Source organism: Epinephelus fuscoguttatus, linkage group LG6 (assembly GCF_011397635.1).
Source record: "Epinephelus fuscoguttatus linkage group LG6, E.fuscoguttatus.final_Chr_v1".
NCBI classification, from domain to species: Eukaryota; Metazoa; Chordata; class Actinopteri; order Perciformes; family Serranidae; genus Epinephelus; species Epinephelus fuscoguttatus.
Window position 1 is genome coordinate 35,231,863 of NC_064757.1, and position 25,593 is coordinate 35,257,455.

General features: G+C 42.0%; 1 protein-coding gene across 2 annotated transcripts; it reads right to left on the minus strand.

The window, feature by feature from the left end:
- Nucleotides 1–2,230: 2,230 nt before the first annotated feature.
- On the minus strand, nt 2,231–21,730 carry scarb2a (scavenger receptor class B, member 2a). Of its 2 annotated transcripts, XM_049577811.1 has the most exons (13): nt 21,225–21,729; nt 16,490–16,647; nt 15,853–16,000; nt 15,328–15,522; nt 14,411–14,502; nt 12,940–13,059; nt 11,350–11,528; nt 9,343–9,461; nt 8,969–9,042; nt 8,795–8,846; nt 8,552–8,704; nt 6,335–6,382; nt 2,231–6,012 (listed from the first exon to the last, which is right to left on the minus strand). In XM_049577811.1, the coding sequence occupies exons 1-13, from the start codon at nt 21,345–21,347 to the stop codon at nt 5,881–5,883; spliced, it is 1,593 nt and encodes a 530-aa protein (XP_049433768.1). In that variant the 5' UTR covers nt 21,348–21,729; the 3' UTR covers nt 2,231–5,880. The 2 variants fall into 2 exon arrangements, with proteins under 2 accessions (XP_049433768.1, XP_049433769.1); XM_049577812.1 differs by lacking the exon at nt 6,335–6,382 and having other exon boundaries at nt 21,225–21,730.
- Between the last annotated feature and the right edge of the window lie 3,863 nt (nt 21,731–25,593).

Here is a 25,593-nt window from a genome sequence, read left to right on the forward strand (position 1 = left end):
CCTGAAACGATAATCTCAAGGGCAGAAACACATGATGATGTGAGTTCTCCGATGAGTTCAGATGAGGAGAACAAAACTTCCCCCTGAGGCCACAAGTTTGAGCACAGCTGCAGCTTTGTACACATTATACACCCATGTGGATTTGAGATGAATGACAGAAACGTGTGACCTTCTGTTCTTCCTAAATACCTGCTGGAGCTTGTTGCGGTTCAGCTGAAGGTTTCACATGTGGGAGGAGGGTTTAAAAGGAGCGGCAAGAGTCATAAACATATATCATTGCTGCATAAAAGGAGGATTTTCGATTGAGGGTTGAATTTATCGAATGTTTATTCATAAAAGTACGTCTGTGAGTCCTTGTTCTTTAAGCTATCGTTGTTTGTCCAATTATTCAAAGGAAAAATAAATAAACTTTATGAAAGTACTTTAGCCCAGCACACACGCCCATTACAAATTGCTTAGTCATCGTTATAAAAACATGTCAAGACTGCATTTAATCAGACTTTAGAAAAGAAACAAAAATTCTGAAAAGGACCTTGGACCCATTCCCGTCCATCGTTGTCAAGGCTTGTCTCACCACTCTCTGCCTAGTCATCATCAAAACCATAAACTCCTCCCACCCATAGCTCCCCTCAGCCACTTTGATACTCAAAATCCTTGGACTTGACCCTGACATCCCAATAGCCTCCAGCCCTTTTCCGCCCGCCTTTCCTGTCAAAGGATAGACGTGTTGCCACTCAGCTGAAATCCCACCCTGACATCTATGAGCCTTTCCAGTGTGGTTTCCACCCAAAACATGACACTGAGACTGCTTTGATTAAAGTCACTAGTCATTCTCAGACTCTGGTTTTATCACCACCGTCATCTTTCTTGTCCTCAGTGCTGCTTTTGATACAGTTAACCATGCATCACAAGCCTCAGATCCACCCATGGTAAAACCAGCACTGCCCTCCCTTAATTCCAGTCATACCTCCTCAACAGACATCAATTAATCTCTATCAACGATTGCAGATCGACCATAGTTCCTGTCACCCATGGTGTCCCCCAGGGTTCAGTGCTTGATCCCCTTACCTTCATCCTTAACATGCTGCTGCTTGGACACATCCTCCTCCACCATGACCTCCAGTTTCACTGTTAATGCCAATGATACACCAAAACAGTCTTCTTCCACTTCTATAACAATTACCTGCCTCCAACCTCCGCTGTCACTTACTGCTGCAGGAACAACCATGCACTTGTAACATCCAGGCTGGCCAGCTGCAACAAAATCATCTATGGTACCACAAACAAAGTCCTTAAAAAACTCCAGTATGTATGGTCACAAACTGGCTCATGTGACAAGTAACAAGTCCATACAAAAGATTTAGTTCAGACAAGCATCATCTATTAAACTAAGACTAAGTTAAATAAACAATAGAATGTGTAGGTCAGCAAAGTCAGTAATGAAATCCATGCCTGGATGTGTGTCAGGTGTGCTGCGGAGGTGCTGAAGGTGCAAACCAAAAACCAATGAGGCAGGGTGGACATCTGCTGCAGAAAGGAAGAGAGTGAGTGAAAACATGAGGCAGCTTTCATAGCCTGGAAGGCCCAGGTGAATGGCCCTCCCATGTCAGCCAACTGCCAGATGAGGTTGGTTGAAACATCCTCCAAGACGGTGGGAGGGGCGTCACAGTATACAACTCTCCTGCTCACGTGACCACATCACCCCAATCCTCCACAACCTTGACTGGCTCCCAGGTTGGATTAAACATAGGATAAACATTAAGATTATAACTCGTTACTACGTTTATTTAAATTCAAACCTGTGTAGGTTGAGAAAATTCGTTTTTTGAACACTGGACAATTTAATTGTTATATATCTGGGAAGCCAAACTAAACTAAACTAAAATAAAATACAGCTTCAAATATTTAAATTTTATAATATTCAAATATTAATTATACCAAAAAAAGGTAATCTACTTTAACTTTAAAAGTGGGAAATTCAAACCACATAACCACGTATGAGACTGTTCTAATACTCAGTCATTATATCCTCATTACTGATGATTATTTATTAAAACTCATTGTTTAAATATCCTGTATCAGCAACAATAGTCAAATCTACAATATCATCACAATATCAAGAGGTATTTGATAAAATTCTCCTTATATCTGATTTTCTCCATATTTTATAACCACACACTGATCCATATTCTCTCTCCGACAGTTGTACAAAAGACAGCAGACGACTGTGTGAACTTTGCACTTGACTGCAACTTTTATTTTTTTGCAAATACACTATAAATGTTTACAAAAGCACTGTAGAAACATCTGTGCAGTGTAAATTATCAAAACTAAAAATGGATATTACTTTGAATTCATTTTGCACCTCACATGACAAGAAGGATTGTCATTTTCAGCAGCAAAACAAATCGGTATATCTCAAGAGGAAACGTCTGTTAGTGACTTCAGAACATCGAAATCAGGGGGGGATACGTTTTTCTTTTTTTACACCGAAGAGCAAATGAAGGGAAAGTAAAAAGAAAGGATGGTATGGCACTAGTGCTCATCCCTGAAGGAGGGCTTCATTCATCAAGATAGGGTACACAGCATCATCGCTTTACTCAGTCATCAAGATAATCAGCCTTCCAGTAAAACAAACAAACAAACAAACAAAAATATCACTCCAGTTTTGACAGAAATCGGCTCCACAAACACAAATGTACTCACACAAATTCTCAAACACCCGAATCTTAAACTTTCATGAACACTCTCACAGACATTTTACAGGTCTCTGACAGCCCCCAGTGTCACATACGGGTCCATCTTTTTACACTTTTTTTGTACTTAAAAAGTGAAAATAAATTGAAATGTTCAAAAATGAAATGTTGAATATTAAAAAAAAAAAAAAACAACTAAATCACACTACGGAAAAAAATACTTCTATACAACTAACAAAAAAATAAATCACAAATTCAGGGGAAAGAAAATACATAAATATTGTGTGGCCCCTAACAAAACAATTTATTTTACACAACTCTGTATTGCTTTGTCTTACATAATACTGAGATCTGCTCACAGAGAGCATTGATTACTTTTGTTTGCTCTTGCATCAGGTGACAAAAAAAGCAATACCCATCAAACTACCATCACGTGAAATTTCTGTTTTCTTGCCTTGATGTAAAAAGGCACATACACATATGAGTTCACGCAACACTGCTGCAAATACTTCACATAAGTGGTGGCACGATTTAAAGAAACAAACAAACAAAAAAAAAAGTAGGCAGGGGTTTTTTGTGGCACAACCATTATCACAGAGGAGAGTAAACATGGCGCCCGGGCAGATCTATGTGGGTTATCTTTGGTCAAGCAGGGATGAGCCAATAGGCTTGAAGGATTGGACTCAAAGGTCAGTGTAGTAGAAGTCAGACAGTGGAGGAGTGATGGCTCAGGTGTGTTTGAACAGACGCTGTACAAGCAACACACACACGCACGACTCTCGGGATTAAGGTCTCTAAGGTTCAAGTTTTTCATAGAGGTGGATAACGAATGAGTTTGCACAAGGCGGTGGTCTCTTGCATGTAGGTGGGATAAAGAAAAGGCCTTTAGTGAATTGATTTAATACTTTCGACCTCTCCACCACAGTGTTATTAATCCCAGACTTCTGACATATGAAGTGGCTCACCTCCAGCGAACTGTTACTATAATAAAACCCCAACAATACACGTGATATGGTCAAGATCATCTGCTTATAAGAGGAATGAGTGTGTTAAGTGTGATAAATTTTACAAAGTGTTGCTAGTGATAACTGTAACTGCTAATTCCAATAAATGGCAGCAAGCTTTAGGCTTTGTATCTTGTGCTCGGGTGTCAAAGAGGTTGGCGACACAGGAAGGCCTTGAAGAAAAAGCCTCTGCAGACCAACCTGGAGAAGAATACGAGCACGTTGTGTACACATACTGTATGTACAATACAAGTCCATAGGTTATGGCATTTTGTTTTTTAGCAGCAATAACAAATACAAAAGTATATCAAAAGAAGACACTCCATGTGCTGAAAAGCAAATAACACAGAGGCGTGGATGTGTGTTTAGAACATCCTTCATAACCAATACTAGCGAGGACAAACCATTGAAATGTATTGAACATATGGACCACCTGCACTGAAATGAACAGGACAAATAAAACAACAATGAAAATACATGGGGCACAATTTCCAGGCAAAGTGCAGGGAATTTTTTCCACGCTGACAGTATTATGGCCTTAAATTCACTTCCCATTTGCGACTACCACTGAGACAAGACAAGTGTGTTGGACATAAAAATGAAAACACATGAAACTAAGACAAACAGTGATTCAAGTGCTGTGTGCTGCGGTTTTGCCTGAATGCCTACAGCTCCTTGGCAAACTGAATGACTGCACAGCGGCGAGTGGTGCACAGGGCTTCCTCAACAAAACCCCCAATGATTCCCCCTTTTTTTTTTTTTTTTTTTTAATAGTCATGGCACTTTGACAGTGTCTTTGACAGATCAGCTGTAAATATATATAATAATAAGAGGACAAAAAAACCTGGTAGCCTTTGTGTGAGGACTGGTTTTAGCAATCCAAATTGTGCTTTCTCTAATAAGTAACAGTGTAGACGTGCAGGAGCGGTCAACACCAGAGCAAAGTTAGTGTCTTTCAGCACACCTTGAAGGACTGCTTGCTGGATTTGGTCAGAGGTATCTCAACATTTCCCCTTTAACATTATGTACAATAATGACAGAAGAGATTTCCAGCTTATTTGAACAATGTATGAACACGAAGAACACGCTGAACCATTATAAGGCAGAAAGCAGGTTCAAGTCTCCCTTGTAAGTTCTGTGGGTGTTTTTTCTTTCCTTTTTGTTTTGAATGTGTGATGAAGTCTAAGAGAGGTGCAGCTACAGGTGGCAATTCTAATAATTTCACAGCTAAGTGGTCGCCACCTTTGCTAATGATGACTTGGAAATGTAGCTGGATGTCTTTTAACTAGTGTTCTGTAGAGGAGGAGGGGGAGATCCAGGTGTCACTACACTGTGCCTGCATCAAGAAAAATAGTTGCCCATTGTCCATCAAAACAGGACACTGAAGTGTAAAGGTGCACACACACTTTCACTAACTGATACTGGAAGTGTGCATGTGGGTGCACTAATATATCTTAGGAAAAAAAAGGCAAAAGTTTGGCTCAGTGTTTTTCTTTTTACAAAAACGATATGCTAAGTTCACTTTTGTTAGCAAAACCATTTTATCCTCCAAGCGCAGGAGCTCTAAGTTTTGTCCTATTCAGTTGACAGGGGGGCTTTTTTTAAAAAAAATCTGTTGGCTTGAAGTTTCCTCTTATGGGGAGGAAAAGAGCAAGAATGCAACGGTAACAACACCCACTGTTGTTCAGGTGAATACTAAAACTCTCTTTGAGCGACATCAGCCGGCAGCGTCTGCTCAGAAGATCATGCATCCTTGTGCGACAGCGACACCTATGCTACCGGGTTCCCTCAGAAGAATTATGGAAAAAAAGGCTTGTCCTGGCCGAGCCCGCCCAGAGTCCCTTCATCATCTTCAAAGGCCGACCAGGACAGAGATGAGGAATAAGAGTGTGGGAGTTTGTTGTGTTGCAGTACGGCAGGCAGTGAGGGCCATGCTCAGCAGGTACAGTAGAGGAGGACAGACAGTCATAAGTGGGCTCAGCGAGAGGAGCAATGTCTTTGTCAACTAAACGTTTACTGGGGCTTGTGTCCCACCCCTTTCCCTATCCTCCCCACCACCCCCAAAATAAGTGAAAAAGAGCCCGCTGTGTGTGCAAACCCCCGCCCGTGGTAATATAACACCCCTGTGCTGCTCCCTCAGCCCCCTTCCTGAGCTCCACACTTGGGGAGGGGATCCTCGATCAACACTTCTTGTCCTCCACTGTAGACATGGCGATGTAGGAGCCGTTCCTCATCGGCTGGTTGGTTGCCGTTTCTGACGGCTCGTCAGGTTTGTCGCTGACCTGAGTGTAGGCCGTGTCGTCTTTCGCCGTCTGGACGGGAGGATGGAAAGTGTTAGTACAAACCACTGAAGTGACAACACGACCAAATATTATTTTGTAATGAATACTGACATCAAAATGTGAATTTATGCTTTGAGTGAAATGCTCACAGTAAACCACATCAATCTGAATATTCACAACCACCACAGAAAACTTTTTAACTTAAGAAAAATAAAGAATTAACACTGTGAGGCGAAAATTTTAAAAAGCAACATAATGACCCGTAAAGTTAATTAAAAATGACAATAATCGGAGATGATGGATAACAAATTAAAAAAGGAGAATTGCAAACAAGGCAAAAATGAAGACTTACAGTAAAAGAATGAAAAGCTTCAGTAAAATCAATACGTTTTACTTCATTCTAAAACAGAAAAGGAAAAAAGGGGGGGGTTACAGAAAATTAAAATTAGAACATGGTTAATAAAACTTCTTCACATTGCAATTAAGCATGTTTTAACATTTTCTCAATGCTATGCTAACTGTCTATGCTTTAATGCATGTGTGCATGAATAGCTTTTGGAAAATATTCACATTCTTAATGAGAGTTAGATAAAAAGATTGACACAACTCCTATGTCTGTATACTAAATATGAAACTACAGCCAGAGGACAGCTAGCTTAGCTTATTTTAGCTTAAGGACTGGAAACAGGGGCAAACTGCTAGCCCTGGCTCTGTTCCAAAGGCTACAAAATCCAAATATCAGCACCTCTAAGGCTAAGGAATTAGCATGCTAAATCTGGTTTGTTAAAAATGCACAAAAACAGTGTTAAAAGACAGATTTTCAGGACAGACCCAGGCCAGCTGTTTCCAGTCTTTCAGCTAAGCTAAGCTAACTGTCTTCTGACTTAAGCATAAATGCATGAGAAGGATCTCAATCTGCTTGTCTAACTCTCCACAAAAAAGCAAATATTTGCCAAAAATATCAAACTATTCCATTAACATGCTTCAAGTGACTCTCTGCACAGTCAATAACCTGAACTTAAGTAATCTGAGGCCGATGACTGTCAGGGCTCACATCTACATCCTGCACTACTAAAGATAAGAGAGGTGAACACGTGTTGTACATTGTTCTCAGGGCTATTCTGGTTCAATGCACTTTGCTACTCATTAATGCTAAGCTAGCCAATAGCTGCACTGACTAAACGGGAACTGAGAGCCTGGTTACACCTAGTATTAACATGTGTCTTGGGCACAAGTGGACATGACCAACATGATGCATTAGCCCCATTCACACTGCCTGTTCAAGGTGGGAATGTCACGCTGTTAATCCGCCTCACCATTCTGTATATAAAAGTACAATCACGGGATGGGTTGGCAGAGCTGTCTCGCCTTTAAACCATTTTGAGGACACGTTATGTGCTATGTATGCTAGCAGAAGTTAGCAGCTAACTCGATAAACAAGTACCAACAAAAAATATACGCAAATTAGGGAGACAATGAACTCCAGGAGCTCCTTACCCTCCAAGCAGAGGACAAGATCAGCCACCATGTAACAGGGACGGTAAATGATCATTATTGCTACGTTATGCCATTAAAGAGTTGCCGATGCGTCTGTTATATGTCACACTAGAATCACGCACTGGAGGTCATTTGGTCCTGTATAAAAAAAATGCAAATCTGGCGTTAACGGTGGGTTCTTGTTGCCGTCCTATCGTGGGGATCTCTGTGTAAAAAGGGCTACTGTCATCCAATCACTCAAACCATTTGCTGAGGTGGTCTGGGACGCATCTGAGCAGGTATCTTTTGTAATAAACGCTAATGTGTCCTGATGCACCCTGACAAGGACGACATCATCGGTGCAGAATGTGATGGTTGTTTTGGTGACAGCGCAGAAACGCTCGATGACTTGCTGGTTTTACGATGAGCTGGACAAAATGTTGCGGGACCATCCATCGATTTGCCCTATATTAGGAGACATGTTGAGTCCTGTTGACAGCAATATCTCCAGTGGTGCCAACACATCCGCTAAGGTGACTAGCAAGCCGCGCGACTGGATGTAATAACAGTTTGCAGGGCCCTTTGACCTTTCAGTGTAAAAGACACAGGCAGTAATGTGATCTGTGGCCACCTGGTGATAGACACATGTGTGAACAACAATATGTCTAGGCTGTCCACTTGTGTTCGGATCACTAAAAACACACGTTAATCCAGGTCTAAACAGGCTCTAGGATCCTTAATACAAAGATGCAATGACTGTTAGCAAACATTCAGCAAAGGAAAAAAAAGCACCACTGGATCAAGAATTGTAGAAAAACTGCTCATGCTGGCTTTACGGTGCAGAAACCATGCAATGCGTTAGTAAAGATGTTCGTAGCTTGGAGTTAAGCCTGCAGCAGCTCAGTGTGGAAACTGTTAGCCATGCAAAAACCCACTCTAAAAAACTGCAGCATTTACTGTGACATATTACCACTATCTATTATCAGTCTCATCTACACTGTGAGCTAATGTCAGCAGGTAGCACACACGTTCCATACTGTGTGGATTAATACTACAGTTCAGTCCACAGCAATACAGAGGGGGAATTTCTTACCTTCTTCTGGCGGTTTCGGCAAAACAAGACGACAAGGACCAGCAGCAGGATGATGCCCATGCCCACGATGAGCAAAGGGAAGTTTGACACAACTGTCACAATGAGGAGCAGCGTCCTCATCTGGGAGGCAGACTCATCATCAATAGTCGCCGTCTGGAGTCGAGAGAGATGATTATTAATTTGTGGTTCACTTATAGTCATGTGAACAGGTTGGTTTCAGATTGTACCGATAAATGTCCTCACCTCATTGACAAACATGATGGGGAAAATGGTCTCGTTGATGAACCTGGTTTTGCTGAGAGAGCAGAGAGAGAGAAATGGAGGTCAGAGAGGACATCTGGCTCAACATGTGGCCGAAATGAGGACACAAATGTGGCAACAGCGAAGTGTGTCAGAGTTCAACAAAGTTCGACTTACGGGAAGCCTTGGACTCTTTTCAGGATGATATTGAGCTGAGCTCTCTTGCAGGCACGAATGGGCACTCCTGTAGTCTAAAACACGGAAATTAAAATATGTTACTTTTACAGCTAAGAAACTTTTTCTCTTTTGCTAGTTTCTTACAATATTTAATTCTGTTTGTTAAAAAAAATATAGTTTTTTAAAAATAACTTAAGTTGACCAAAAAACATATGAAGGACCTTCAGTGCAAACAAAAACAAACAGAGCTATCACTATAAATCAAAACACCTTTCGTAATTTAGATAAAGACAGTCATAAACCAACAGATCACGGTTCAACCCAGATTTCTCCACATGGCTCTAATCTGTCGGTATATTAAGTATCAGTTGTACCGGTTGCAGGTCGAGGTACGTCTCGTGTTCCTCCTTGTTGGGGTTGAGCCCATCAACGGCGTTGATGTACTTAGGGTCTGCTTGGTAAAAGTGGGGGAAAGACACCACGATGGGAGCACCTAGAAGGAAAAAATGAGGCAAACATGAGTGTTTGTATCCTCAGATGACTCTAAATAACAAGGGCTGTAAAAAAGATTAAAGACACGTGAGATAAGATTAAAGGTACTTTGTAGGGGAGTGGATGTACAGGTACAAAGAGGTGACATTTTAAAGGGCAACCCTGAATGCCTGACCCCTTCAGTGAGGGGATCTAGTGGCTCTGTTATGTTGTGGGGGTCATTTTGCTGGCATGGTTTAGGTACACTTTTCCCCTTAGAGAGAAGGATCAATACAAATCAATACAAAGGCCCAATCCTATTTCTTATTCTTACCCCTACCCTTCTTTTTCAAGTGTCCCTTTGCCCCTAGGAACAGAGTTACAAGTGTTGTGGTTGAAATATTTGACTATGAAATGGGACAACCCTTTCAGACTATGATACATCATCTGGATCATCATCGTCACTGATGGCATAAGTGTATACAGAAGCGACCATGGCAATCATTTTATTACCACAATGACAGGACTTTGTTCACAACTTAAGTTTTACGGCAACAATCAGATCAAAAAAGTCTTCAAATAAAAAAGAACACCATGCACCTACATACCCTGCCAGTCTGTACTGATATTAGAGGAACAGTAACAAGTGCAGCAACTTCACTGCTGGACTTCAGCGCTCTGCACCACCATCATGAAAACACTGAATAAGAGTAAATGTGTTTTGGAGGATTGATCTTCATCCCTCCAGTGGTTTAGATTTGTATATTCAATGCCAAGACACACTGAAGCTGTTCTGGCAGCACAACACCTCACTAACACTTTTATTTATTTATACCATCTGTAAATCTTTAACTGATAAAGGGCAGCAGATAGTGAGATTGAGTTAGGGTTTGATAATCGAGTAGCTTACACAGTAAAAACAAGTGTTCCTGCAGCAGTAAACATCTTCTTTTTATCTTTCCTTTTCATCATTTATCTTTTTCATCCTTTATTTATTCACTTAACAGCTCAATTGTACTTTCTTTAAAGTTATATTTCCACATACAAAAGGTCTAAATGCTGTTTTGAAGCCACTTAAAGGAATAAATAACCTGGTGAAGAAATGCTGACACTTTTATCTATTTGTTATTTTGTGGCATTAAAGTAGCCACATTTAAATATGCTTAGATAAAAAAGGGGCTATAAGCAACATCATTGGTTTTTGTTTTTTTGGCACGAAACTGCTGCAGCAGATGTTTTTACACAGAAATCTAAAAATTGTTCCATTTATGTACGCTGTGAGAGACCATATGGAAAAGACACTGAGATGACTTCATTTTTTAACCACATGCAGTTTCAAAATGAAACCACTTTGCACATGACATGACAACAGGGCTTGATCGTGATTGGCTCCCATAGAAGCACCACAAAAATCACTCCAATCAGGCGCGTTTGCCTCATATGAATCAGAGAAGCGGAGACAGACAACCAATCAGGTTATAGCTACATCATGCATATACTTATGTGTTTCCTCCCACTGTGACTGTACCTTGGAACAAAAAATACTAATCTTAAAAAAAACTGCCTGTAAATCAATCCAACAGCAGTGTAGTACAGTTACAGTGGCATATCTGCAGTGATACTACACTGTCCTCATGTGTCAGCCCTTATCAGAGCAATCACACTCCGCTCAATGACCACCATAAAATACTTCAATAGCCTCCACACACAGACAGCACAGTTAATCATTGAACCGTGTATTGAGTAAAAATCTGGCGTGCTCAAACAGTTGGGAATGTCAGATACCAGGCAGGGGGACGAGGCTCATGACTGAAAGGACATTTTTTGGGGGTAGAAACAGGAGGGGGGAACTGGGTAACTGGGTCAGACTCTCTGGCAACCGGGGGAGGGAAAACAGGGCAGTGCCTTACCTTCTCGACAAACGCTGACTTTAAGCACGCCGGTGCCGAGACAGTCTCCAGCTGGCACACAGAAGCCCGCATTTGTGGGGTTGTCTTTGGGGCTCATGAGGACGTCATTTGGGGGTGCAAATCGGTACGCCTGGATGCCTTTCACCTCCACGTCTTCCACGTAGGCTAGATGGATAGACCTACGGAAACGAAACAGTGACTACTTTAGGGAATCATAAAGTAAGGACCACACTTTTTTGTCAAGAAGTGTAAATGAAGAACCATGATGAAGATGAAAACAGCCGTCATCTTTTTCTTCAGACCCAGATACATCAAACCGATATCAAAGAACTAGTGGAGACAAAGTTTTTGTTGCCTTCCATCACTTGTGTCTTGGCCAAAATGTTGCACTTGAACACACCACAAAAAAGACTACAGCCACCAGCATTCTGCGCATTTGCAGAGGAAATAACTCCCCATAGCAGCAAGATGTGGTAGTTTGTATTTGTCATTCAAAAAGGGAAACCATAATACAGACAGGATGAATTCGAGATGTTATTTAGCCAGTTAGCACATTAACATAACCGGTATGAGCTTGTTTCCATTCAAGAGCTTAACAGCTAAAAAATAATATTATCTACTATGACAAGTTTGTTTCGATCTCTTGCCCTCTTGAGTTTAGCCGTCTTCTGGTTGTCTTCTCGTGCACTAGGCTGAACTGTCGGACGGATTTCTCTCACTGATTGGCTCCAATGCTGATTAAACATTTAATAGTCGACAAGGGCGACAAGGGCCGACAAAGGCCGACTAGTGCCAACGGTATGGGACACAGCAAAAACTATGGTGATAGACCGCCATCAATGGCCCAACACTGACAAACAGCCGACCTTTTGCTTGGTGCGTTAGGGCCCTGATAGAATCAGGCAGCAGTTGACAGCAGACAGAAAACACCTGGATGGCATGGGATCAACAGAATTGCAGGACGGTAAAATGGAACATGCATGACAATATGTTGTGATGGTGATAAAATACTGTTTACAAAGAACGGCATAAAATATAGCAAAATAATTTTGTATTTTTATGTAATTATTCTCGTGATGTCCAGTAACTGTCAAGATTGTGCGCATTTTCTCCTTGTGTGAGGGAGCTACGTAACATTTGGATGTAGATTCAGGAAGTTAAGATATTTTAACTCAGCAGCATTACAGCTGCTGACACACTTCATTGACCGCTCCTAATTTTAACACCCTGCTCTTGTCTGCTAAAATGATATCCAGTTTGCCGGCTAAGTGATCACAACACTATTCTTTAATCTGTTTGCCAGTTACAGTTATAAAAGTAAATAAGAGTCATAACGACTTCCTGTAAAATCATTGTTTAAAGCCACCCAAGTATGTCCAAGGCATGCTCTTGACTTCCCGTGCATGTGTTTGAGTTCAATGACAGCCTTATCTCAAGTTGTAATATCCACAACTTGAGTCCTTATCAGCACATTGTGTATGGCTCAGCTGCAATTTCCTAACTTAACGTCACAGGGAGTTCTGGTCCTCACCCTGCCGGGATACTTTGGCTGTAAACAAATGTGATACCACACAAGTAACATGTGCATACCTGCAGAGATCAGCAGCAAAGATGTAGAGAAGCTCATTCCTGTTAATCAGAGGGTGGAAGACTGCGCCGTCCGTTCCATTGATCATGTTGCTCTGATTGGAAGACCACCACGACATCTTGCTATTAATAAAACAGAAAACAGGTGGTTTTAGTGTTGGGTTAGCTGTTCCAAAGACTGAATTCTCTTTTACTTTACTGTTTGAGGTTGAAATGGGTGTAAATTTATCCAATGTTTTTACCCCCCCGCCCCAAAAAAAGAAGAATAGATTCAGCCCAAAGTCAAAAAATGAGGACAGTATGTGCAGCAGAACTTTGTTTCTTCCTTCAAACCACATTTATCATCTTAGGACATCACAGATTCATCTTTTGACCCTCTGGAATATAAAATCACACACAGAGACCACTTTCCTGCAGAATGAGTACTTTTACTTTTTATTCTTTAAATGGAAAATTCGCCCCCTTTTATACAGATGTCCAATCAGTGTTGATGGCAAATGTAGTAAATTGAATCAATAAATTCCTCAGTGTGTGCTACCTTTACTGAGAAAGCAGAGTTTCCCTGCTCGCAGAGCCATGCCAGCAGTATCTACATGTACCAGAATGTGTTGTGTGCAAGCCTTGACCTCCCTTTGCTGCATTCTTACAAGCGTATACTCGACTTTGAATAAATATGGTTGAATATCTGAGTCAGCCAACACACTGTAAAATGTATCCTCTGCAGTCGTATTTTGGGGTGCCATTTTTGCTGTAGCTAGTTTGCAATACAAGAGCAGAGAACAAGAAGCTCTGTTTTTAAACTGCATTCGTAGCACGACTCATGGCTACACAGAGGCGATATCCAGCCTGTAGTTCTTCCTGCATCCAACTACATCACTGTCACGTCAGATGACAGCACCAGGTGCAGGAAGAAAATCAGATTTGCAGCTGCAAACTCAGCTTTCTCTGTCAATATAACACGCACTGAAGAATTTGTTACTTCAATCAACTACATCTACCATCAACTACTGGACATCCATGTAAAAGGTGGCGAATTTCCCCTCGGGGATCAATAAAGTATTTCTGATTTTCCCTTTAAGTATACATGTTGCTGCCAGTAATAAAGGATTAAATTTAAATACAAGACTTTTACTTGTTACGGAGTGTTTTTACGCCATTGTATCACTTCTTTTATTTAACTGGAGGCTCTGAATACTCCTCCACTACTAAACTCTGTCGTTATATGCTGGTTACAAAGTACAAAGTCACGTCGGGTATCCAAACATTCATTTTGCAATCATGTTCTACATAAAGCCAGGGGAGCAAAAGCTTTCTCCTTTGGACTTCACAGTGCAGGTTGTGTAACTATTGTAGGTGAATGTGAATATCATGACTGACAGGAAGCAGAAGCCATGTGCTGACAAGAAGGAGCGTTTCCCATCTCTAAGGAAAGCCGGAAAAGGGGAACAAAAAGTTGCCTGATTTGAGTCTTTACCTCAGGCCATTCCACGTGTCGATCTTGCCGTAATCCAAGTAGTTCTCCTCACCAGTGTGGAACACAAACTCTCCTTCATGAGTGCCATTTTTCTGCGGAAAACAAGACGGTGTTCAGAGAAAGCTGCTGTGACGGAGAACTGCTCAGGATGCAGCTGAGACAGTGTTTATGTCTGTTGACAAAGGGCAATGGGTATTGTGAAAGAAAAACTGCTTTGTGTTCGTCATTAGTATGGCCCTTAGTGTTTTCTCTCACCAGACTCTGACACAGTAAGGCATTAGTCATCGACAGAAGAACACAAAAACCTAGAGAGCATGCTTTACATGTAGGCCTGCAACTATTTATTATTTTCATTGCAGATTAAACTGCCAATTATTGTCTAGAATACTCAATTGATGATTTTGTCTATAAAATGCCAATTTTCTACTTCTATTTTTTTCATTTACATGTCTTCACATTGCTAATTTTGTCCGAACAACAGTCCAAATCACACAGATACTCAGTTTAATATCGTATATGACAAAGAGCGGCATCCGACTCTCACATTTAGGAGGCTGTAAACGGTGAATCTTTGCTTGAAAACTACTGAAACAATTAGTGTACTTTCTACTGATCAATTAAATAATAGCTCTATATTTTTAAAAAAAAATGTAGCACTTAGGATCACAAGGCTGCTGTTGTCATGGCCTGTACCAAGTTGCAGACGTTGCTCTATAAACAGGAAGTACAAGCATCTTCCATCAGCATGTGGCCAATCTCACTTCTCCTGCCACAGGCCTGTCTGTTTTTTTTAGTAACCCCTGACAACTAACACGCAACAAGCCTTGTCAAGGTTTTTGCACTACAGTAACGCCAAGCGTGACTCTAAACATATCGTCAGGAAGGGGAGTAAATCTTTTTCTTGCCACCACACTCACCTTCCACATCAGCCCAAAATATTCGTCCACTTCAGGCTTCATGCTGTGGACCTTCGTGAGAAGAGGGTCTTTGAAGCCCCACAGGACCTCGTGGACAGTGCGGGTCATGAACATATCAACGCCCAGGCTGTTGATGTACATGGAAACAAATGTTCGCAGAAAGAAGGAGTAGGAGTTCAGCTCGTTCATGATCGCCTGAGGATAAAAAAAAAACAGAGAATGGAAAGATTGGATTGGGTTCTGTTGGCAAAACTTAATGTCTTCTTGGTGGGAAAATCTCATGCTAAATGCTGCATTTAAGTTCACTTGTCTTGTTTGTCTTGGTCCAATATGACTGAAGTTTGTATGTTCAATATGTCAAAGTGTCACAATAAAACTAAGAGGACAATGGGTTGGAATGTGTTTGGGGAATCATAAAAAAACACATGCCAATCACATGACTCAAACATACATCTAAGAGACATGATTACTGGATGCTGCGGGTCATAATAGCTGACATTATCCTGTCCAGACACAATGTCTTACCACAAACGGGATGTTGACGGTCCTGATGATGTCGACCTCGGGGTCACCGGCTGACTTCTCAGGCACAAACACAAAAGTTTTAGGGTTGAGGGCATAAAGCTTGGTGCCGTTCTCCAGGAAAGTTACATTCTCCCGCGGCCTGTATTCCCTGTTGTGGAAACGACAGTTGGTCCAGATGTCGTTTGTTATGATTTCACACAGCACTAACAAAATGATGCCAAAAGAACCAGATGCAAGATGTCATTCCTTAAACATGGATCTGGCCCAGAAAACCAGAAGGCCCAACCCTAAATGAACCTGCATAAGTTTCTGTCCAGTTTTGGGCACAAGCCTGATTAAAAACCCAAATTTCCACTGTTAAAAAAACAACAACAGACATTTGTGACACAGGGGCAATCTAGGAATATACCATTTAGTTCGGAGCAGAACTGTCGTGGCAGAACGTACTCTGGAGATGAGAAGGTGAAACTTAACTATTTCATACAAAAATAGAGCACTGTAACACTGTGAAATTGGTGAGAACCCACTCAAACCTGGGGGAATGATGAGAAATTACGGCCTTGGCCAGGTCAGGCCCAATTGGGTTTGGACAGAGAATCAAAGCTCTAAACTCTTTGGGTCTTGATATTAAACTTACCTGTAAGTATAGGGTCCAATCTGTTTAACAGCTGCTTTCCCACCCATCATGAATTCTTCTGCATTCGTCACATTGAAGAAGTAATACTCCATATAAACAGGAGGAGGTGGATTCTTCCACGATTCAAACACTTGGCTCTTCTCTGTCAAAGTGATTTCCTATCAACAAAGAGCAAAAACAATACACATTCAGATTAAGACAAACAGCAGCAGAGATCCTTACTGAGTTTCGAGAGCTTTGCCACTCAGATTTTACACTTTGGTGGTTTTATTCGCATTTGGCCACTTTCAGGGCTCTTCACTGTTCTGAACGAGTGCCATCTGAGAGCACACATGGCACTTTTCTGCAAGGAGCTGGTGCCGAGCCAAATAACTCTGAAATCCAGAGGGAAGCAGAGAAAAGTCCTTCATAGCTGCGAAAAAAGAGTCAGGACAGGCAGAATTTTTAGCAAAACTGCACCCAGTCTCTGACCTCAGCAAGCTTGGGCAAGTCTGACTCTGGGCTACTACTCAGCCCACGCATCACAGCAACATGTTGCAATAATAATACATGACATTTCTGCAACATTAGCCGTCAAACGACATGTTGATTGTCAGATGAGTGTTTGTATCCTGACTACGCAAGGCAGAGAAACCACAAGAAATGTAGAGGGAGGCTTAACTCTGAGTGGTCCCACGCATGTTTTGACTGTGATCATGTGGAGAAAAACAAGCCTGAAAGTTGAGGCCAGTAGCAGGTAGCCTTTTGTGACATAGCCATGTTGCCACATGTCTGAACATGTGTGCCGCAGACTATTTATCAGCTGTACAGGAAAACAGCACAACCTCAAGGCGACTTCCAATGTGTTAACTAGAAGTGTTTGTTACCGAGGGAAATAAACAAGCTTTTCCATCTTCAAGGTGTATTTTTAAACTTGGGAAAGGATAAGTGGCCCACTTCCTCCTGTGTCTTTTTCATGGAGAGTTCCTGAAAACCTTCCGTCCCCTGAGTACAGCAAGATGCACTTGAGAGAGGCTATACATTGTCTTCTGCAGTCAGTCGCTGTTGAGAAGCTGTAGTTTAAGGTGTGGCCAGCACTTCCTGTTTGGGTTTCAACTTCCGACCTTCAAAAGATGTTTTTTGGTCTATATAGAACGGTTTCTATGGTTTTGATGCATCATTTCTCCTTTGCTGCTTGCCATGTTAGATTTTGAAAGGGTTGAACCAAAATATCTGCCCTGATAGTCTGATAAGGATTATGGAAAGGCTACAGTCACACGTAACTCACGTATATGTGATCATGAATTATATCCTTTACCCTGGTACCCTTTGGACATTTAACAAAAAATATTTGACCAGTTAAGGGCTGCAACTTATGATTACTTCCATTATCAATGATTCTGACGGCCTCATGTCATTTTGCAGAAGTGGCCCCGGGACAAAGCAATGAGAGTATCTCTGCTGTCAAATGTTCAAATGTACTGAAAAATTCCCATCTCTATGTCTCAGAGCCCAAAATGACGTCTTCACACATCTTGTTTTGTTCAGTTAACGGGACAAAACCACAAGACATTCAGTTTACAATGATATAAAAACAGAAAAGCAGCAAATCCTCACACTGATGAGGAAAAGTGATCGATTAATTGACTAATCACTCCAGCTCTAAAGGGATTTGTTGTGCTCAGCACATTTATGAGCCTGTATTGTTCTCTGAATGTCTGTTTTTTGTTACTACAAATCAAGAATTGCAGATGTTGCATTGCACAATGTTAGATTCAACACAGGAAACTATCACAGTCAATTATCTGTTGGGTTGACGTCGCAGCTGCGTAACTACTTCCAAAAAAATGGACTTTGAGGTATTTAAGAAGTGGGAGTCCTCTGAGTCTTCAGGATCATTTACTCTGCTTCTTAATTAAAAGCTGTAGTGAAACCAGGTGATGCAACAGAGATGTATGCCTGTCATGAGCAGTCAGCAGCGCACTACATGATGTTATAGAACATCATACTAAACCAGCAGAAATGACCTAATTTGCTCCCTTTTGAAAAACAGAATACAAACTGTCACTCTTGAAACAGGCGTTGGCCTCGTCTGGCATTTTCCCCCCGCAGTGTAAAGTGTGACTGTAGCCTGCATGAATCCCTGTGTTTGCCCACCTTGAACAAAGGTCTCTCAAAAGGCCTTCATCTGAGTTATATGGACATCATTTATCTCTCTGAAACAAACCTTGATCTATCACACACATGAAAAACATGCGAGGGACAGAGTGGAAAGGTTTGTCGGTGTAATGAAAATACAGTGTTACTCATTCACTGGTTGAGAGGCTGTATGAGATAGAGAGACTCAAGCTAAACAGAGTGAACTGGTCCTTAGTCAAACACCTTCAGGCACAGCTAAGGTGTGGCGTGACAAGATCCTGGTTTGAACGGCAGGTGACAAAAAACTTAATGCATAATAAAAACATAGAAAGTGGTGCATCATTGGCATATTGTGAGCTGAAACATGCTGTGTTGTACCAGCATTACGTTGTTCTTTAATGCTTTAAAGCTCAATCAGTCATAGTAGCTTGAAAAGTCTCCTCTCTCATACAGAGCTGGGAGGAGGAGTGGCACGAGTGGGTGTTTTCTTTTTTAGTTTCCTTGTCTTAGCAGAACAACTCGGGATAGGCTGCGGCTGGAAGAACAACAAGGCACAACGAGGGTGCACGCTCGCAGGCAGAAATCTTGCCCCCGAGGCCAAGAAGTCTGTCAAATTCCTCGCATGGCTGTATTGCTGCCTCCCTCCACACCCAGTTCAGCAGACATACAGAGTCTATGTCCTGGAGGTAGATCGTCCTACACAACTAGGCTGCATCATTATTACAGACAGCCACATTCAGACATCAGATTAGGTAGATTTGTGGAGTCAGTTCAGTATGTCCGGCCCAGACTGTGGCTAAAGAGGATTAGTAATGCTGTCATTTCATGTAATCGCCGGCCACATCAGAATTATGTCCCCCGTTGATGAACTTTGACCAACTCTTTTAATTTGGGTCCCCTGGGACGCTGCCGTGTCTCAGAATGAGACACAAATGAGCCCCCGACCTAAATTTAACAGCAGGAGGGGGAAACTGTGTCAGAGAGGAGGCTGTTTGTGAGTCCCACACTTGGACAAATAGTGTGTCAAGCTTTTCGGCAGAGCTTTTTCTTTAAGTACGCAGGGCACTTTAATAAGAAGCGGAGAGATTTTAAAGTACAGAGTTTGCGCAGCGCATCCAACAGAGTGATTCATGTCAGTAAGAGGAATGTGAGGTATTTTGAAGGGAATAGAGCAGCAGCAGCATATCTGCAGGGTAGGATAGGGTGTCAGCTGCCACCACCCCATCACCCCTGCATGCCCTAACTTAAATGGGGCACCAGTCCACAGAAATGTAGACACATCACTGCATGAGTCCAGCCACACTTCTATGTAATTTAAATCAAAACCAGTATCAGGAAATAATGTTTATCCAGATTCCAAAAGGTCAATGAGCTCACTGAAATAAAACCTGTGTCTCGGTCAGAGATTAAGCTTTAAGTGATTTGTGAGCTGTGAAGAGTCAGAACAGAACAGTATTGCAATTTGATGAGAATATGTAGAGGATTCCTGATGCATTTGAAGGACTCACACTTTATATTCTCAAACATTTGCCCTTGAAATAGCTTTAATTCAACATTTGTCTGTGTTTTGGACACATAAGGGCAGCTTGTCTGGTTTATACAAGCTGCACTCTTGAGTATCAGTGAGGTGGATGCCTGCCATTCATGCTCCCCTCACCACATCATGTAAAACTTGCCACAGATCCACCACTGGAAGTCCCTGACTTGCCTGTCCACTCACCCAGGCTCCCTTCCCCCATTCCTCCAGACACGGGCACACCTCCCCCCTAACAACTCACCGTGTCCCCACTGGCTGAGATGCCTACTACTACTACTCACTACTATTACTACTACTACTACTACTACTACTACTGGTAACCCTCCTCTGATAGTCAACCGTCATGGAGTCAGTATATCAAGGATGGATCAACAGAAATGTGTCACCGGGTCATGCGCAAAGCGCTGGGCAGATTTATCTAAACGCTTCAGTATGAGCATGCAGAGAGAACATATCGTGCTTTTTCCTCATTTCTCCAGGCTCCCTTTCATTCAGGAAAAATAAATTGAATCCTGTAATGACTCGTGATATGGTATAAACGCCAAAGGGATGTGACAGGAGATAGAAAATGCCATTAAAATGGGGTAAGGTCATGATGAACTCACCCCTGAGAGTCACACAATCATAATTCCCCTTTTGGGAGTTAAGGGGATTTCTACCTGCAGCCTGCAGCCTGCAGCGTAGCGTCTATTTCAGGGTCTTTGAGTAACGTTTAAAACATACATGCTGATTTGTCATCATGTCTTGGATAAAAAACCCGAAGCTGCACGTAATGGGACTTACACGCCGCACAACCTCGGATCATGCGGATTCATGATAGCGCTGAGCTGGAGCTGCACACTGCAGCAAAATATAATTTGCCACTTAGGTAAAGAGTTAAATTAAGACAATTAACACACTGGGTTATATCTGCATGTAGGCTACTGACCAGCAGTGAGGTGCTGAATGATAGACCTCTGCAGATGAAATGCTTTAACATTTAAAACCCCCTCAAGTGTGACAGACAGAGAAGTGTGAAAAGAAGGGAAACATTTAAATAAAGACAATAGCTTTTTAAGAGAAGAGTAGATTCAAGCTCACCTTTTTTAACCGGCTGTGGATCATTGTTTGGAAGACTTGAGCCACGACCAGGGCGATCCCCACTATCAGGAGGTGAGCGCACACGATCCCGGTGGCGTAAATGGCACAGGATCTCCGAGTCATGATGCCGGGCGGATGTGTTGTCCTCTCGGGGCAGATAAAAAAACTTCACTGAAGTCGGTGATAACTTCCCAAGAAAAAAAAAATAAAGAATCAAACTAAAGATAGCGATGTTTGGGGATGGCGAGAGCTCGGATATCCGCCGTCTCCTGAGCAGCAGCTGGGCTTCAAAGTTCTCTGATCACCGCCCGGTGGTAGTGTGGTGGTGTTCCCGGTGTGGCTGCGGGTAGAAAAAATACAAAAAATATTGGCACTTTTCATCAACAAAAATGAACTCTTAAAGAAAGAGGGAGAACTGAGCTGCTCGGAGGCGGTGGTGAAATGAAACAGCAGCTCTCAGCACATCGCAGAAGAAGAGCTGTCCACCTCCTCCCCTTCCTCTACGCATTAATGAAGCCGGTCAGGCGAAAAGCGTCGTTTTGGGGAGGCTGCATGGGCGGTGGGTGTGTGTAAGACAGAAATAATGAAGGGCAGTGATGGTGCTTTGCTTACATGGCTGATGTCACCCTTTAAGAAAATACAAATCAACTAAAAAACACAACTTTCTTTCATGTTTATTTGTCTATTTATTTGCTTTTAAGTAACTCGAGGGCGTGTTTTTTAATGCCTCACATGTGTGGTCGTGCTTTAAATTACTGGCATGTATGAGCAAGAGGATTATGAATGAATTAGCGGCAGCATGCTCCCTAGCATGGTAGTATGTCACCTGGCGACTCTTTAATGAGCTTACCGGGAGTGTTTGTGCACATGTTTAGGGAAACTTACTTAAAATGGCGCTTTAAAATACACATATGTTATCCCGTTGTCTTCCACTAACTACACCCACAGTCAAAGCGAAGATTGAGAGATCCGTTACCTTTTATAAGAGATCCGCTCCCTCGCCTCATCGTGTCTCCTTAAATAAGCTCAGCGTGGACATGAATAATATTCCATTCAACTGACCAACGATCGTTGACGCGAGCCCTTTGTTCGAGCTCCCATTGGCTACTGGCCTCCCGGACCACCGTCTCGAGACCACCCCTCTGCGCGCTGATTGGCCAGACGCTGGTGAGTGTGATGCTGAATTTGATCGACTGATTTCGGGGCGGGGCTCTTATAAAGGGGGAACAGACGGCGTGATGCTACCCGCAGACAGAAAGGATGTTGAGCGGAGAGCGCTGAAAACCACACATGATGTTGCTGTGGAGGAAAAACAGAGAAATGTGGTTGATTAATGGCCGGCATTATGGTCATCACGAGGCGCGCGACCACTTTATATTGACATACATAAATCACATGAGTATGGAAAGTCCGCTGCATGGAGAGAAAATGTCACTGCAGAGGAGGAGTTTAACTGTCAACAGTGTTGTTGACAAAACTGAGTTTAACCCTGAGACAAGGTGTTAACAGACCAGCACAAAACATTAACTTTACCTTTGTTGAGCAGAGGACACTAAGACATATTTTCAATATAAAAAACTACATTTCAAAGAATGTAATTTGTGCTCTACATGTTGCAGTTAATCAGGATGTTGCTCCAACTTGAATTAATTGGCATGAAGTGATATCTCTCACTGGAATGTGAACAGCAGAGATGTCTGATCAAGTCTGTTAGTATTCAGTATCCTCCAACCGAATCCAACCCATCTTTATTTTCTTTTTATTGGCCTACGGGCTGACAGCACACTGACTCTAAAGCAGCATTTCATGAAAAGCCCTGAAAACCTGTTTTCAAAGTCTACACATGAGCGATGCTGACTTTATGAACACAATATTTAGGTACTTTACAGGTGGGATTTTCTGTATTTTGCGATTACTGGTTTGGTGGAAAAGCAGTGGGAAAGGATGTTTTGTCATTTCTGCGAACCACTTTAAACTTAAAATAACAAAGCAATCTAACAGTGCTGAAAAGCTCTACTTTAAGAAGACAGAACCTTCATGTATAGGCTCTTTTTTGTAGTCTCACCTGCAAAGAGTCACTTAAAAATGACTAAGCCACACACAATGCCACCATCTTGCTCCTCCTGATTTAGGCCTTCATGTCTTTCTGTGGATGCATAAAAAGGACAGGATACAGCGTTGGAGGTGAGGCCTGTTCATTCCTATTAAAGCTGCTTAAAAAACAGCAGGCACATCTAAAACCGACAAATACTGGGTACTGGACAGTAGAACAAATACAAAAATACAAAAGCAGGTCCACACATGAAGGGCTGGTGCCCAAAACCTCACATGTAGTGATATGATTAAAATTTCCAAAAGGAGCAGTTTCTGGTGCCCGGACCTGCTTTTGTATTTCATTGGTGCATCAAGCCAGAAAAGTTCCACTTCTCTGGTATAAAATTACCTAGCTCTTCTGCATCATGGGGCCCACAAAGCAAGTACACAATAGACTATTCCACAGTTTGACAACTGGCCTCAAACCCTGGCACTGTCCCTGGGAGCTTTAGTGGCCATGAAGCCAAAATAGTTTGGTTCCTGATGTAAAACTACCTGGGTCTTCCACATGGGCCCATAGTGCAGGTGCACTAGAGACACCTGTTGCCCAAGCTGACTAACTTCTGGTTTAGCCAACCACTAACTTGAATAGAAATAAAATTATTTCACTTTTCTAGACTTTTAAAATGTTATTGGACTGCATGGATCAAATTTTGATTTTGAAAGGAATCATTTTGTGGGTGGTGTGACGCTAAAGGAAGTGTATCCATTGATTGACAGACATCTCTTCCCCAATATAAGTCTATGGGAAGACTTTTAATTTGTGGTTTGGTCACCATTTTCAAAGCCCTGGGCTATTCCTGGGGCCTTGAGTGGCACATGAAGTCCAAAAAATTTGACTCTGCATCCATGCGCCTATATAGCAAGTACTAGCACTAGATTTTACAATCTTTAGGACTTAATCAGTTAAATAAGGGCTATTTAAGTGTTTCTACTGGGAAGCTGATTTTTGAAAGTGTATCTATTGATTTGCAGAAGTCTCTGTCACAAAGTCAGTCTATGACAAAAAGTCTTTTTGGGCCCCATGGCGTCAGACGATAGACTTGGAAGTTGTAATTCCACAGTATGGCCACTGTATCAAATTGGCTTCAAGGTCTGGCGCTGTGCCTGGGGGCTTCATCTGTTCCCAGGTTCCCATTGTCTAATGATACATTCCTGTTCAGCAGTCATTTCAAATACAAATGCAGTAGGTTTTGACAGTTACATTCATACGTGACTGACTATATGTGACGTTCTGCTTTCATGAAAGTAGTTCCTTATTTTCAAATGTGTTATACTCTGTAATATTCTGATTGTGTAAGGAAGTGACGGTATAAGTTCTCAATGTGACATGCAGAAGAAGAAACAGCAATGACATTATCTTTGCAGCTACACTTGGAAAAAATCCATTTGTTTCAGCAGAGCAAACAGGGATCTGTGCGACACAGCGCTCGTCTGCTGGTTTCACAGTTTCCTCAGAGCTCTGATATTGATTTGTGATCAAAGCAGATTTTTCTGTGTTCATTTTTCACTACGATTTGATTCGAGCAGCACTAGTACAGTGATGCTTTGGTCACAATGGCGCTGGATAAAGTATGACATGAATCTTTGAATGGGAAAATCAGGGTAGCATCTAAATGTAGTGTCACAGCAATGGGCTTGTAGCTGTTGAAGTATTTTAGAAAATTCACGTCACGTCAACCAGTGCAGTCTAATGCATGTTGAAATTAAAGATGTTTCACACCTTTAAATGCCATCCTTCGTCACAACGTCAAGCTCATAAATGTGTTAGCAGCATTTCATTGAAAGACGATCACTTTTTTAATGTCAGCAAAGGTCAAAGGTGACATTTTTCTGGGATTCTTTGCTGCCTTTCTGTGGCACTCAGAGCATGTCACCAGTGTAGAGCTGAAACAGGACACTGGGAATTGTGAGCCACCACCGGGCTTATTTACAGACAACAACAGCTGCTTATCTCAAGAGCTTTTACCCAGAATTCTAGCCGACGCGATGCTGGTTCAGATAAGGAGAAGGGAAGAAAGCTGGATAAATCTGTCTCCACTCCCCAGTTCAAACAGTCATTCACAGATTCCCCCAGCTCATTCAGTGGGATCTATTTGGGGTTTGGTTGGTGGCCAACAGGTTAGGATAGGCTACATCCTGCCATAAAGTATTTAGCAGAAATAGAAGGACAGAAAGGTAAGCAAGGTCATGCAGCTACCTCTTTTATAATCCATTCATGAATAAAGCAGGACAAAGGACTACAGATTTTCCCCAGGAAGTGATATACATCATA